General features: G+C 38.4%; 2 protein-coding genes, 1 non-coding gene and 1 pseudogene across 3 annotated transcripts; 1 reads left to right on the top strand and 3 right to left on the bottom strand.

Moving 5' to 3' along the window:
* Nucleotides 1–305: 305 nt before the first annotated feature.
* On the bottom strand, nt 306–4,496 carry LOC141838220 (phosphoglycerate kinase, cytosolic). Its single transcript, XM_074725630.1, has 6 exons — nt 4,224–4,496; nt 2,900–2,977; nt 2,207–2,467; nt 1,072–1,389; nt 721–879; nt 306–634 (listed from the first exon to the last, which is right to left on the bottom strand). The coding sequence occupies exons 1-6, from the start codon at nt 4,416–4,418 to the stop codon at nt 440–442; spliced, it is 1,206 nt and encodes a 401-aa protein (XP_074581731.1). The 5' UTR covers nt 4,419–4,496; the 3' UTR covers nt 306–439.
* A 589-nt stretch (nt 4,497–5,085) lies between these two features.
* On the bottom strand, nt 5,086–9,179 carry LOC141838219 (ruBisCO large subunit-binding protein subunit alpha-like). Its single transcript, XM_074725629.1, has 9 exons — nt 8,977–9,179; nt 8,698–8,872; nt 7,977–8,098; nt 7,674–7,881; nt 7,450–7,595; nt 7,066–7,372; nt 6,345–6,595; nt 5,976–6,176; nt 5,086–5,696 (listed from the first exon to the last, which is right to left on the bottom strand). Exons 1-9 carry the CDS (start codon nt 9,028–9,030, stop codon nt 5,409–5,411), a joined length of 1,752 nt encoding a protein of 583 aa, XP_074581730.1. The 5' UTR covers nt 9,031–9,179; the 3' UTR covers nt 5,086–5,408.
* A 1,505-nt stretch (nt 9,180–10,684) lies between these two features.
* On the top strand, nt 10,685–10,757 carry TRNAK-UUU (transfer RNA lysine (anticodon UUU)). Its single transcript has one exon. It is a non-coding gene; the product is annotated as a tRNA-Lys (tRNA).
* A 1,616-nt stretch (nt 10,758–12,373) lies between these two features.
* On the bottom strand, nt 12,374–14,773 carry LOC141841558 (uncharacterized protein At4g15545-like; annotated as a pseudogene).
* Between the last annotated feature and the right edge of the window lie 296 nt (nt 14,774–15,069).

The following is a 15,069-nucleotide window of genomic DNA, read 5'->3' as shown; positions in this document are numbered from 1 at the left end:
CAGATGTCCCACATGCGAATTTTAGTCAACTACAAATTTTTGCTTCACATCCTTATCTCTTTGTTCAAAAATATGAATTAGGAGCCCTAGACGTATGAGATTCAAATTTCACTCAATCAATTCTAAAATTAATTAAATCATAAAAATTGGATATCTGAATTATTAATAAAAAACTGAAATACAAGTAACAAGTTTGGAACTCCGAGAAGCAGGCTTGGAAGTTGTGTACAGAGTTCAAAATGCCAAAAGAGGCTGAGATTATCAACTTAACAGAGTGAGTACTTGGAAATATAACAAGCAGCTGATAAAATTGACTTCAAAAGTGGATTAAGGTAGCGTGCAGTTAACACCAGCACGCAATTTATTGAAATGCCAGGAAAAGTTCCAGCAGGACATCTATGTAGTCAAAGTCTCAAAGATGAGAAATTGCCAATTTTGTTCAGGCATCATCAAGAGCAAGAACACCAGGAAGAGGCTTGCCCTCCAAGAGCTCTAAGCTAGCACCTCCTCCAGTAGAGATGTGACTCATCTTGTCCGCGAGTCCCGCCTTCTCCACAGCTGCTACAGAATCACCACCTCCGATGATGGTGGTGACTCCTTTACCACTCAATTCGGCCAACTTCTTTGCAATTGCCTGCAAAACAAATCAGAATTGTATACTCCAATAGCAAATAACAAGTTTCAATGGTCGTAAATGCTTCATTCTCTGTAATAAATTACCTCAGTTCCTATTGCGAATTTTTCAAATTCAAATACGCCCATAGGTCCATTCCAAATGATCGTCTTGGTGCTCTCCAAGGTTTGGCTGAATGTGTTGATGGAATCAGGACCAACATCAAGACCCATCCAGCCATCAGGTATTTCGGATGCTGGTACAAGCTGCAGAAACAAATTTTCTATTCAAAATAGAAGACTAAACATCTTGCAGACGATGGTGAATATATCATTAACCTTAAAACATTCTGTCCAGTTAATCTTAGAAACTAGAAACAACAAAATTGTGTTATTCATATGGAAATTTGGCTAAGCCACACAAGTCCAGCTAGACGATCTAAAAGTTCAAGGACAAACCTTGCTATTTGCATCTGCCGCAAACTTGTCAGCTACAACTACATCAGTGGGCAACAAGAGTGAAACTCCTTTAGATTTTGCTTTCTCAAGAAGAGATGTGGCAAGCTCAAGTTTGTCTTCCTCAACCAGAGATGAACCAACAGCATGTCCCTGTGCCTTGTAGAATGTGAAAATCATTCCTCCGCCAAGGATAAGAATGTCTACCTTCTCCAACAGTGATTCTATCACCCCAATCTTGGTGGAAACCTTAGATCCACCCACAATGGCAGCAAAAGGCTTCTTGGGATTGGCAACAGCACCAACAAGATAATCAAGCTCCTGACACAACAGAATTTACAATTTTGTTTTAATGACTTGATGATGAACAACATATCCTAGAACAAAAAAGGTAAAAGTTGTTTTAAATAAAAGAAAGCTGCATTGTGATTCACTAGATAGCAATTGCAAAACCAAGGAAGATGAACTAATGGTGAAAAACGGTCCAAGGTATATACACCAAAATAAAAAACTAATAGCTTGGTTGTTAGTTTCTTTAAAGAATGTTTAACTTGAGCTAAACTCCCCTTTATGTGCGTGAGAATTGGACTCGGCTAACCAAATCTAACATGTGTGATGATGAGATAATATTGAACACCTGACCTCCCACTTTGGCATCATGATTAAAGTTGATTAGTTGACCACTTGCCTCAAATTCTCAAACTCTTTAGAAAAGATAGCGATCTATACTATTAATAGATGTACTAATGCAATGAACAGATTGAAGCCAATTATACCAAATAATGCATAGACAGATGGCATGCACACTAAGCTTTTCTTTGATCCTATGCACCTAATCTGGACTTAATATTATTGTTCTTCATTATAAGGCTATGGTTCCATCTGCAAATGAAAGAACTCATCTAAATCTTTTGTTGAACCATAGCAATGTCTTGGTGCTAGAAATGAGTTGCTATCCTCTGCGCTAATTTCGAATTTGTTATGTGAAGTTACTAGAATTATGATTACCAGGCTCTCGAGTGAGATTAAAATCTCAATGGACTGAAGGTTTCAATTCACTGAGAGAAATCCGTTGTTGTTATAGAAAAGTTAAGTGGATGGAATATTTCCAGTTCACCAATTCAAATAAAACTAATACCTTCTGCATGAGAAATCCAGCAACAGATGGCTTTAAAAATTTGGCAACTCCCTCTGTTGAAGCATGAGCTCTATGGGCGGTGCCAAAAGCATCATTGACATACAGATCAGCCAAGGACGCCAACTTCTTTGCGAACTCTGGATCATTCTTCTCTTCCTCTTTGTAGAATCTTACATTCTCAAGAAGCAGGACACCTCCATCTGGTAATGCAGCAACCAGCTTCTCAACTTCCTCTCCAATACAATCATTGGCCATCACAACCTAGTTAAGTAAATCAAAATATTATATCATAAAAAGAAAGCAACTAGATTCCAGCAAGAAAATTGTTGAAGTGTTATGAAACCCATTCTAAACCAAAATAATTAATCACTAGGGAGGGACACATGCTCTTTATATACAAACACCATAAACCACACACTCTTTTATATAGAAACACCATAAGCCGCACACCCTCTTTATATAGTGTATATAGACAGCATGAACCACCAGGACTACATGGAGCATCCTAACTTCAATATGCTTCCTCAATCCCATTATAATTTAGAAGTATAGGCCCAACACTGACACGATGTTGAAGTGGGTTGAAAACTGTGCCAGACTAAAATGACTAACAATTTGGGCAGAGGCACACATTTGTTCATATGAGACTAAGTGTGGGGCATCCTAACTAAAAATTAATGGAAAAATTATTACCTGAATGCCAAGAAGCTCAGATAGCCTAGGTACAAGAGGCTTCAAGCTGTATTTTGGAGTGACACCTTTTGGGCGACCCTATAAATTTAAAGGTTAACATCAGTTCCATGTCGGATATATGAATTAGTCCAATATGCAAACACAATTTCAAAGAAGCTGGTATGTAAAACATGTAAACATTACGACACGTTTGAAATATTAAGTAAATTTACAACGTACAATCAGCTTTATGTTGATTCAGGAAGGGGCATACATAAAAGTTTTCATTTTTTAAAATAGAAAATGGCTAGAAGTTGGTGACTGAATCATACAAATAAAAATTTTCCAGTTACAAACATATAAGGCTAACCAAATTCTAGATCATAGGTTCCAGTGTAGCATATGAATAGCAAGATAATCTCATAATCATAAAAGAATACTGAAAGGGAAATTTTAGGCAATAAGTGCAACAAAGTGATTATTTTCACAGAAATCTCAGGTTCTCATAAATTCATAGAAGGAAAGGCTGCCCAACATGTGATAAAATATCAAGAAAGTAAAATATGTACTCAACAAGACAAAATGGATGGTCCAAATAAGTTATCTGCAGCCAGCACGATACCATTACCACTTTCATCTTATGATCTTAGGTAGACATCAAGCCATTAAGGTGAAAAATCAGTATGCGGAGAGCTACATAAATTGATTTAGCATGTCAGCCACTGTTTCTAGTGGTAAAAGATGCAAAACGAAGTTAACCTAAGCCTTTATTTTCCAGATATATAATTATTCAGGCCCTTCCATTATGCAACGACTAGAAACTGATAGACACTACAAATATGCCTAGAATATAGTAAATATATCAGCAGTTTGGCGCCCATGGTAAGCTAGCAACCATCAATTCTTCCTGCACCACCTTTCATCTGGCCCATTTCTCCCTTTGATTTATGTATGACATACATGATGAAATATAAAATAACCTAGATTTTCAAACAGACACCGCTGAATTGAAATTGAATATACGGGAGATGTCTAGAAGTCAAATGAGGTATTCCGTGATGACAGCTATTAGAAATCTAGGGAACTATAATCTACAAAATCGTCCTTTTAGCTTGTTTTCTTGATTCACACCAAAATAAAGTTTCTGATTTTTAGATAATGACATTGCACGCGAAGAAAATGAGTATCCACGCTATAAAAAAGAAGGGGAAAAATGTAAGAGAGATCGATCTACTAGAAGCTCAGGGAAGAGACGAGATAAACTAATATATAACTAAAAATCAACGATCTGATAACCAAACAACGCAATATAAAAATTAGATCGATTTAAGCGACTAGGGGTTACCAGATGGCTAGAGAGGATGATCCTAGCGCCATGCTCAATCAAGTATTTGATCGTGGGAACTGCAGCACGGATCCGGGTGTCATCGGTGATCTTCTGGTTCTCGTCCAAGGGGACGTTGAGATCCACCCTCACGAACACCCTCTTCCCCTTTAGGTCGGCTTCCTTGAGAGCACCAACACTCTTCTTCGTAGCCATCCTTCGATCTCCGATCGATTGCGATTCAAACCAACGATAAGCAGCGGCTGCAACAAATGGATTAGAGATGCTTGTGCCTTCGATCGATATGCTTTATAGATAGCGAGTGAGCCAACCGCGCAGGTTAGTGTTCCTAATTGCTATGGTGCGCTAGGTTGGATTCGGACTCTGCGGGCCGCCGAGGGTTTGGGCTTGTAACGGTGGGCTGTCATTTGACGGCCAGGATTGTCGAAGTCACTGATCGTACCGTTTAAGATTGGCTTCCTTTTCGGGATGGTGTCTTTGTTGACTGCTGACGCATCCAATCGCTTCTGACGCCGAGGTCGACGGGCACAACGCAATCGAGTCGAATGGGAGACTCTATGCACGTGATGCACACGTGTTCAGAATTTTTAATAATCCAAAATTTTAGAAGTAAAATTTTCAAGTTGCCAAAAAAAAGTTTTCTTAGATTAGTAAATTCATAATACTTTTGAAATTCACCGCCCCAACAATCTTCCTATGATTATATATAAAAATATAAATTAAAAAATTACAATTCACAATGACGAAGGAGAGATTAATACTTAGAACATATAAAATGGCCTTCGAAATCTCTGTTTTATGATTAATACTCACAAGTGAGACTGGCCCCGCTGATGAAAGAAATATGATCTGAGGCAGCTAATGAAACAAGAAATTGAATATCCAGAAAAAATAAGTTATACAAGGTATTTACATTTGCAAAACTCAGCAAGCGTAGCACATCACCGGATCAATGGATTTCATATCAGACACCATCCTTGCAGCTTTGGAGTCATTTTGTAACCCGCTTCAAGGGTTAATCTTTCAGTCACGACTTCTTTTGATCAACAAGCATTTTTCCACCCTTGACTGCCAAGTATGAATGACAAGCAAAGCGGAAGCTCGAATCTCAGTCATGGTAGAATGGAATTTGCACCATTGGACAGGTTCTAGAGCTGGCACATAAAACTTCAGACTGCTTTCTAGTTATGGAGTAATTCCGGGAACATAGGGAACAGCAGGCTTAGGCTTTTTCGTTTTATCAACCATAACAGCTTGGGTCATTAGGACAACTCCAGCTATTGATGCTGCATTCTGGAGTGCGCATCTCGAAACTCTGCAGGGATCCACCACACCGGATTTAAAAAGATCTTCAAACTCATTGGTCATTGCATTGTAACCAACTCGCCATTCACTTTCAAGAAGTTTTTCCACAATGACTGAACCATCATACCCAGCATTTCTGGCTATTGAAGCGGCAGGTACAAGAAGCGCCTAAAAGATTCATCAAATGGATAAGTTTGGAATTACCCTTCAGGGTTGTCATACCAACAAAGAAATAGAACGTTTGTAATGATGAAGCAGTTGAATTAGTGTGGTTCTACAAACCAGAAGCATTGCTAAATTATTCTAGCAGAACACCAATGTCGATAAGACAATCATTGAGAGAAATTTCCAAGACTATTGATTTCTAGTCGTATGCTATTGTTTAGTTGTAAGCCATAACCAATATAGAAGCACAGAGAGAGAGAGAGAGAGAGAGAGAGACTAGACCTTTCCAATTATCTCAGCACCAATCTTCTCATCTGAGTCTTCAAGCATATCAATTATGGGTGGAATATGCTTGGATAACTGGACGTATACAGCCCCACCGCCTGGTGCTATACCCTCAGCCATGGCAGCAAAAGTTGCATTTTTTGCATCCTCAATTCTAAGTTTCCTGTCCTCGAGTTCAGCTTCAGTCGGAGCACCTACCTAAATATCATTTGCACTTCTTCAGAATACAAGAAACATCGTGATAACTCAAAGTACTTGGAATTCCTTTTCACTGTGAAATTTGAAAATTATATACGTAAGAATGTTCTCTAGTCTAGAATGTACAATAGGAGTTTTAAGCAGAGGAAAATATTGCAGAGTGCAGACCTTGATTACAGCTACACCGCTAGAAAGCTTTGCTATCCTCTCAGACAACTTCTTTGATAGGTACGAACTATCTACATCAGCCAAATCTTTCTTTATCTGTGAAATTCTTGCCTGTATCTCAGCTTTCATAGATGGATCAGCAACAATGGTTGTTGACTTATTTGTTATAGTCACTTTCTGTGCAATACCTAGCTGGTCCGATGTTACATCTCTAAGCATTAAACCTAGCTCACTTGCAATAAAATCTGCACCTGTCTCTTGCAATATAAATAGAAGTAAGATCTGAACTTTGAACATGGCATGAGCAGGAATCATGAAGAACAAATTGGACAATCACACACACAGTGTAGAGAAAAAAATGGAACTAATAATTATGGATAACAAGGTTACAAATGAAAAAATACAAAGTGATAGAAATTCACAACAAAATAAAGGCAAACTGAATAGCTAGAATTTTACAAAATCCACGACCACAATGGATGCTTGTCAAGATCCTTTAGTATTCTCTAGATATACTTAGCTAATACTTGTCATCAGTTAAGATGCCTATACCAACAAATTTCATAAAAGAAAATTTTAGCCATGCTGTTAGTTTGACTACAGAAGTCAAAACATGATGCTCCTTTGATTGATAACATGTCAATGGTACTCTGCATCTGAAGTAAAATACAAAACTAATATTTTTCTTATAATTAGGTAGAAGATTTGGACAGATTCTAACCTGTCATGAGAGCAATATCCTGCAGAAGAGCCTTCTTGCCTTCCAAAATTCCAGGACAATTGATGACTGCAACATTTAAAACACCTTGTTGTTTGTTGAGGACCAGTGTTGCATGCACTTGATTTGAGATGTCTTCAGCAATAATCAGCAACGGAACACTAAGCTGAGTTGCTTTTTCTAACAGAGGAACAATGTCGCCAATATTTACCACTTTTTGATCAGTAACTAGAACTCTAGCATTCTCAAACTCAACAATTTGTTTATCCTGGTTAGTTATGAAATGAGGTGATATATAACCCTTGTCTATCTGCAAAGATCAAGCACAAAGATTACTAGCATTTCTGTTGAGAGTAAAGCTAAGAGGTTTGTTCCATTTCCAACTACCTTCATTCCTTCCTCCACTTCTATTGTTGTATCAAAAGATGACGATGATTCAATTGATATTACTCCATCACGACCAATTTTTTCTATAGCAGCCGCCAAAAGATTCCCAACAAAGTCATCATTTCCAGCAGAGATTGCAGCGACAGCTGAAGGTAGAAAAGTCTAATTGATAGGTTGATAATTGATACTATGGGCTCCCACCTAAAGAAGAAATAAAGCCTTACCTTGAATATCCTCTTTTCCATTTACAGGAATGGATTTACTCCTCAATACTTGAATTAGTTCATGAACTGTTTTATCTACACCTTTCTTTAAAGAAACAGGGTTAGCCCCAGAAGTAACTGCCAATAGACCCAACTTGATGATTTCTCGAGCCAACACAATCGCTGTTGTGGTACCATCACCAGCAGAATCATTTGTCTTTTTTGCTACCTGTTCAGATTGGAATGGAAGAAAAGGTAGAATTTGATAATTTCAGCATTGTATGGAATGGAGTGTGTAAAGAAACAAGCAGGAAAATCACACACCTCTTGGATTAACATTGCTCCAGCATTTTCTATTCCATCAGGCAGTGAAATTGCCTGAGCAATTGTCACGCCGTCATTAATTACTTTTGGAACTTCCTTCTCGTCAAGAACAACATTTCTCCCTGTTTACACAACATTAAACAAATTAATGTCTCCCATGGTATTTATTACTTTGTAGACAATGTTGAAATTATAAATTTCAGAATGCAGATACATTCAAACAGGGTGTAGATGACCATGTCTGTGTAATAATAAAGCATGTAGATACTGCACACCTAATTGATCGATAGGATCTTTCTCAGATTAGAATCGTAAATCTTAAGTGAAAAAATAAATAATATTTTTCACTAGACAAGAGCTTCTTCTGCAAACCAGATTGTAACAGGAGTGCATGAAAAATAAATAATTGTACACAGAGAAGCAGAAAATCCAATAGGATGTGACGTAATTTTTATGAATTCAAACATTCAAGTTTGAATTACAAGAAAAACAATGAAGATGGGCCGTGTTAATTTCACTTTGTCTTATGTCCTAACCACATATCTACCAGAAGTCGACAGAATTTGTTCGTGATAGAGGGGACAACAAAACAAGCATTCGAATACAAAATGAATCAAGAGGGAAAGCTAAACACGACGGAACTGCAAACATTATTATAGAACAACTCAAAATATCACTCTAAAGGTTCAGGACTGCAAACGCTAAGAATCAAAACCAAAACCTTTAGGCCCCAAGGTAACGGTAACAGCGTCAGCGAGTTTATCGATCCCAGCCAGTAATGCCCTTCTGCAATCATTGTCAAAAGTTATCCTCTTATGGCCAGCCGTTACCGCAAAATTCCTCTGGAAAAATGATCTTTTGGGCGCGATTTGTACCCTTCTCCAATCCCAAACACTCTGCAGAGAAAAGCATCAACTATTGCTCAAGCAGAGATAAATATAAATAAATATGGACCAAAAACAACAAAGAGATAAAATGGAGAAGAGGGCAAGAATCTCACAGGAAAAGATAGATTTTTAGGGGAGAAGAGAGTGGAACAAGATGAGAGGTGCATCTCGCCGACTGATGGAGGTGCAAACGCTGCACTATATTTATACCAGTGGAGAACGAAGAGGACTGGAGAGCTCTTCCCCGTTTACCCCGGTGGAGAGCGAACGGAGAGGGGCCGGCGTCGATATCCCCTCCTTACCCGCCGGAGGTCTGGCGGGAGTGGGGGCGTGAGCTGAGCGCGAGGGGAGCGGGCGTCGACGGCGAGGGCGCGCAGACGCGAGGAGACGAGGGAGGGTTTTACTGGAAAGTGCGTGGGTTTTCTCCTTGATTAGTTAAGGCTGTCCATCCGATGCATGATCTAAGGTAGATGATGCGACAACACGAATCACGAGGAAAATTGGTTTCCTACTGCATTGCTACTAAGTAATTGAAAATATAAGAATAAGAATGAAATATATTGTTCCACATTTCAAAAATCAAATTAATCGATGAACTGATTCCCATTCTCTTTATGAGGAGGTAAATCTTTTCTTTTTTCATTCTTGCCCTATTAGGCCAACTCAACCTAATATAAAATGAAACCCTAATTTTCATTAGCTATCGATAATCTTTATGGTGCTATCGATATCAACAGTAATTTACAGTGCCGTCCTCTTTTAAACTTGTTATGAAAAGTACAATTTCCCATTCAAGGGAAGGTGCATTAATGTTACTCTTTTCTGGTGACGATGATTCTAAAGTTGTTGACACAACTTGTATTTTGCAGAGATCTTCGTCGATAAATCAATATAATTACTGAGTACAAAATCTATCACTGCACCTGAAAATACAATCAACCTCACTAGCTCAACTAAAACCCAGAATAAAAGAAAGGGAAAGAGCACAGCAAGCGCCCCGTTATTCAGCTTCAGAAGCACATGTCCAGAACACAGCAGCAACAGATCGCTGCACAGCTGCATGCAAAGGGGCGAAAAACAAAACAAGTTAAAAAGAAACTGTTGACTAAAATTACTAATTGAATTAGTTTAGTGAGAGAATTCAGTGAAGTAATTATTAGCTGCTTCTCGCACAGTCATTTACCATCGATCCCTTCCAAAATCCATCGCCACTGCTCTGTCTCGATGGGAACTTGGCTTGGATAGCTGGGTGGAGGCGGCGCCACATACGCCGGTGGGTAGGCCTGCTCCGGCGGAGGGGCGTATGGATTGGGTGGTGGGGGATAAGCTACACGGCGCAAGTTATGCAGGAATTAATTAATTAGTTCATGAAAAGAAATTGCTTTGGATGGTGTAGGAAATCGAAGAAGAATACCTTGGGAAGGAGGAGGAGGCTGCTGCTGCTGAGCATAGAAACTCATATTTGGAGCAAAAGAGAGAGAGAGAGAATATTGAGTTGGAGTACGTGGAAGAAGGGAGTTATAATAGTAAGTAAATACGTCGAGATAGGATCGGATGATAGATGAGGAGGAGGTAATAATATTTATATAGTTATATAGTGGCAGAGGAAGCATTTGTTCGGCCATGGATTCAAGCACATTGAGGCCGGCTGGTCCTTAACGTGTGGTAGGATGGATCCAAAAGTGGTCGGAGAAATCAGGAAGCAGGAAGGCGGTAGAAGAAGAAGCCAGGCTGGGCATTGGAAATGGCAAAGAAGAATTGTCGTTCGCTCGGAACAACTATCCATAAATAAATACATTGTGTTAATAAAGATGGCAACAAGCCGTCTTAGCTCAGCTGGTAGAGCGCGTGGCTTTTAACCACGTGGTCGTGGGTTCGATTCCCACAGACGGCGTACTTTTCCTATTATTTTCATAAGTATTCCTTTTTATTATGTTTCATATAGGTAGATTATGGAAATACTTTCATGTAGGTAGATTATGGAAATACTATGGCTGAATAAAAGGATTGTCTAGACAATAAAAAGTCATTTGCGACCTACATGCAGAGTATTTTACTTTGATTTGTCACTAATTATTCAAAACAATCCAAATGTCAGGGGAGTAAATATACCTCATAGCATGGGGGTTGGGTTAAAAATGAAGTTGACTCGTCAATCCAATTAGAAAAATATCTTGAATTGAATTTAAAATTTAAGGGTTTTATTTAGATTAAATTAAATTTTATTTTAAAAATTAAAACATGTTAAGTATATTTGAATGTTAATATAACAATAATAAAGTATTAAAATAAAAATAAAAAATTATCAGAGAAAATACTCATAAATTACGAATACTAATTTGTTAAAAATCAATCAGAATGAAGCTATAGTATCAAATCGTTGGATGAAATCGAAATATCTACGAAATTTGAATCATAATTTGTATCGATTAACAAATCATTGGAATATCCAAAATTATACACTCTTGAAGAGTCATATATTCTTCTTGCTGATCAACAATGATCACAACAACCTTGTCATATATTTGATACCACCGAGATATGTTTGCGAGTTGGTGGGGCTATACGGATTCAGTTTCAGATTTAAAATTTTCAAATTGAGTTCGAATTCAAATCTGGTTCAGATTGATATTTCTTATAATATTTTATTTCGATCCAGACTTAAACCCACCCGATATATCCGGATTAACACCCCTGATAGCGTGATTCAAATACAGCATCTAATGCTACATAACGCTCTAAATATTGTTTAATGTAATCATAAAACTCATTTTATTATTCACATTAAATGCTGGAGGATTTACCAACAATACATACTCTTCAGTACACAACACCAAGAAAACCAAAAACTGAAGTGTGGTTAAATGGCAAATCCACATGGCCGCTGTGGCCGTTGAAAGTTCCCTTCATTACCGACAACGCGGTCCTGTCGAAAGTATTACCTCGTACCAACGAGCAAGAGCACTGTGTAATCCATCGTTAGACATCCAAAATGTTGTGGTCAATCGAATATGACAGTACAAATTCTGTCACGGAGATGTTATTCACATTAAATGTTAAAAGAATTACCAAGAATGCATACTCTGTTGTACAAAACATCCAAAATACCAAAAATTAAAGTTTGGTTAAATGGCAAATCCACATGGCTGCTGGGATCGTTGAAAGTTTCTTTCATGAACAGCAACGCGGTCCTGTCAAAAATATCACCTCGTACCAACGAGCAAAAGCACTGTGTAATTCATCGTCAAAGATCCAAAGTGTTGTGGTCAATAGAATACAACAGTCCAAAATCTGTCACGGGAATGTTATTCGCATGTCATCTGCAAAAAATGATAAAGTAGGACAGATTTCAACTAGACGCTGACTTTCACGGTTGGAAATTCAATCAGTAAGATAGAGTTATAGCTAAAGCAAAAAAGAAATGCCTTTTTACAATAGATTAAAAAAAACACACAATACCAGAATTTGACGCCATACGCCAAACTAAACTTTATTGTCGGTTTCGATTTATCATGCTCTTAAAGGAGAGATAGAGATCTTTGTGTTCTGCGCCAAAGATTGCTTCCGTCTTGGCCAAAGTTTCCTTCATAAGTCAAGCATGTGAAATCGTTGTGATATTGTTTCAAAAGGGAAAGAGGTCTCACTAAATCATTGGATATAACCTCGCGTGATTGTCTTTGAGCATTGAAATCTTTGACAGTGGCTAAGAATGCTGCAAATTGCTCATAGGAAAGTCGGATCCTGTGAAGGATAAACAGAAGAAGAGAAAAAAGGGAAGTTACAACTTTTTCTAGCAAAAGACTGGCCTTATAAAAAATATTTCAGGAAACGTAAAATCAGTTCATAGAGGAGGATGAGAAATAGCATACTATGACATCTTAATTAGGTCTCTTACTTGCACCCTACTGAACGACGAGATATATAAAAATGATTCTTTTGCTAGTTTTTCAGATTCAAAAAGCGTAGGCATAGCTCTTTCTGATCACATGTTGCTTATTGCTTATTAGATATATAATAAAAAAGAAAACTAACCTGGCTTGTCGGAAGAGCTCTTTCCCTTCTATACGAGGAGCACGTTCTGGAAGTATAAAGTAGAGTTTGTAAATATTGCATCAACTACTTGTCCTATGGCGACACCAGAATCTACTGACCTGGCAAAGGTTGCCTATTAGGAGGAGAACTTGGTGGAGAGGATCGCTGAATTGGAGGCGGCGATGTGCGCTGTTCAACTTGAGACTTTATTGGCGATGGTGTGCGTGACGAAACTCTAGGTGATGATCCTCCACGTAAGAGTCCTTTAGGAGAACCATTAGCTGGTGAGAAACTTGGTGTGCCGTTAGGTGACCGCCTTGGAGTAGTTTGTTGCCTGGTTGAGAATTGAGGCACATGTATTGGTTCTGTCAGGAAAAGTTACTATAATGGTTAGCAACTAAAGGCCTTGAACCATCAAATCCTTTGATATAGCTGAAGCCCAGATGTGAGTACCATCCTGAGTTGAATCCTCATTTTCAGCTGACACACTTGCTTCATCCAATTCAAAGTGGTTAAATGAAGCGTCGTCTTTTTTGACAAATTCAAACATTGGCAATGAAAGACCGAATGCATTTTATGTTTATTACAAAAAAAAACTGAAATATAATGAAATAGGAATAATGTTAACAAAAGGATTTCAGACACTAATTTACCGATCCATGAAGTGACTCTGGCAATTGGTTGCTGATACATTCCAGTATGAACTGTTTCTGATAGTTGCTAAGTGAGAAAAACTAAGAGTCATTAAACTTTCAGTGATTTCCATAAATGCTAGATCTATATTAAAAGAGGAACTAAGTGTAATGTCTGTACATTCATAGATTTAAACTTACAGATAAGTTGTTATGACTCACTGACTTCAGCAGCTGCCTCTTGAAACTCTCCAGCTATAGAAAGAACCATTTCAATATCAAGACAGATACTAAATAACATCCAATGATATCCTTGCAAAAGAACTGAAAATCAGAATGCAAAATATACAGGACCTAAAACACTGATCAAGGACACAGAATGAACTTTCATTTTTAATTTATTTGCAGCGCAGATCGAACTTTCAAGTGTTGCGCTCGTGTCAATTTTCTTTGATTTGATTGCTTTGGAAAAGTTACATTGTAAACCACATCCAAATTTTTCCTGCTTTGGAGTAAAAAAGATCCTTTACCTTAATCACAAAGAGTTAATCAATGTTTTGGTTGCCCCAAAAAGTTAATCAATGTTTGATCGCCATTCTATGTATTTCTTTGTACAATGTTGATAAATGCAATGGATTTTTTTTATATTATTTCCAGAAGAGCAAAATACACTAAAGAATCTGCCAAAACAAAATGGTTTCCTTCCATATATCTCTAGACAGAGATCGACTTTGAATGGGAGACCGAGGTAGAAAAGAAAGATCTTTAAACCACAAGAAGGAAAAATATAGCGTTACCTTGGACAAGTCTTTGGCGAGTTTCGTGGATGTCGCAGCCATAATATCCCGTTCCTTCAAAAGCTTAGCCTTTAACCAATCGAACAGAAGAAAAAAAAAAAGGGAAACAGAAACCAATTGATCAATTCCAATCCAGGAACAAGATTACGAAACCGTACTCAAACACCTAAACGCCTCACATTCTCCTTGAGCGATTCCCTGAGACGGGCATCGGACTCCTGGGCCATGCGGTCGAGGTGAGCAATCTTCTCGTGCAGCTCGTGGATGACGCGATCGCGGTCGGAGATATTCTGCCTCAGGCGCCCGGCCTCCCCCTCGAGCCGGGAAACCCGGGACGAGATCGCCAGAGAGGTGATCCGTCTCGCGATGTCGAGCTGGTCGTAAGGGTCGGTGGGGATCACCGAGAGTATCTCGTCGGGAAGGTCGAAATCAGAAGAATTACGCGACATCGCTAGGAGAAAGAATCAGCCCAAACCCTAGCTCTCAATCGCCGTCGTCGTCGTCGGAGGGGAAGAAGGAACGGCTCGGGAGTCGCTCGCCGCGAAAGGAGGGAAGAACCAAAGAGGTGCAAATGCAAACTACTCGTAAATAGCATTTAAGACCAGTGAATAAATAAATACTGATTTCTCTTATTTTGCGTAGGACCCGCGTCCGCATGACCAACCATTAATTAGTTACCAAGCTTTTCTCTCTTTTTTTTTTTCTTTGTCTAATTAGTAATGTAGCCATTAAGTTTAAACAAAAG

This window comes from Curcuma longa, chromosome 11 (genome assembly GCF_044706935.1).
Source record: "Curcuma longa cultivar G26 ecotype Majalengka, Jawa Barat chromosome 11, ITB_CL_G26_1.1, whole genome shotgun sequence".
NCBI classification, from domain to species: domain Eukaryota; kingdom Viridiplantae; phylum Streptophyta; class Magnoliopsida; order Zingiberales; family Zingiberaceae; genus Curcuma; species Curcuma longa.
The sequence above is the reverse complement of the archived record's forward strand: the minus strand, read 5'-3'. Positions and strand labels throughout refer to the sequence as shown.

Excerpts from the sequence above, each read along its gene's own strand:
- LOC141838220 (XM_074725630.1), bottom strand. The coding sequence starts at position 4,418 with ATGGCTACGAAGAAGAGTGTTGGTGCTCTCAAGGAAGCCGACCTAAAG. Across the intron at positions 2,978-4,223 it reads TCATCCTCTCTAGCCATCTG|GGTCGCCCAAAAGGTGTCAC; the intron begins GTAACCCCTAGT and ends TTAAATTTATAG. Across the intron at positions 880-1,071 it reads CGGCAGATGCAAATAGCAAG|CTTGTACCAGCATCCGAAAT; the intron begins GTTTGTCCTTGA and ends TTGTTTCTGCAG.
- LOC141838219 (XM_074725629.1), bottom strand. The coding sequence starts at position 9,030 with ATGCACCTCTCATCTTGTTCCACTCTCTTCTCCCCTAAAAATCTATCT. Across the intron at positions 7,882-7,976 it reads GAGCAATGTTAATCCAAGAG|GTAGCAAAAAAGACAAATGA; the intron begins GTGTGTGATTTT and ends CAATCTGAACAG. Across the intron at positions 7,373-7,449 it reads AAGTGGAGGAAGGAATGAAG|ATAGACAAGGGTTATATATC; the intron begins GTAGTTGGAAAT and ends TGATCTTTGCAG.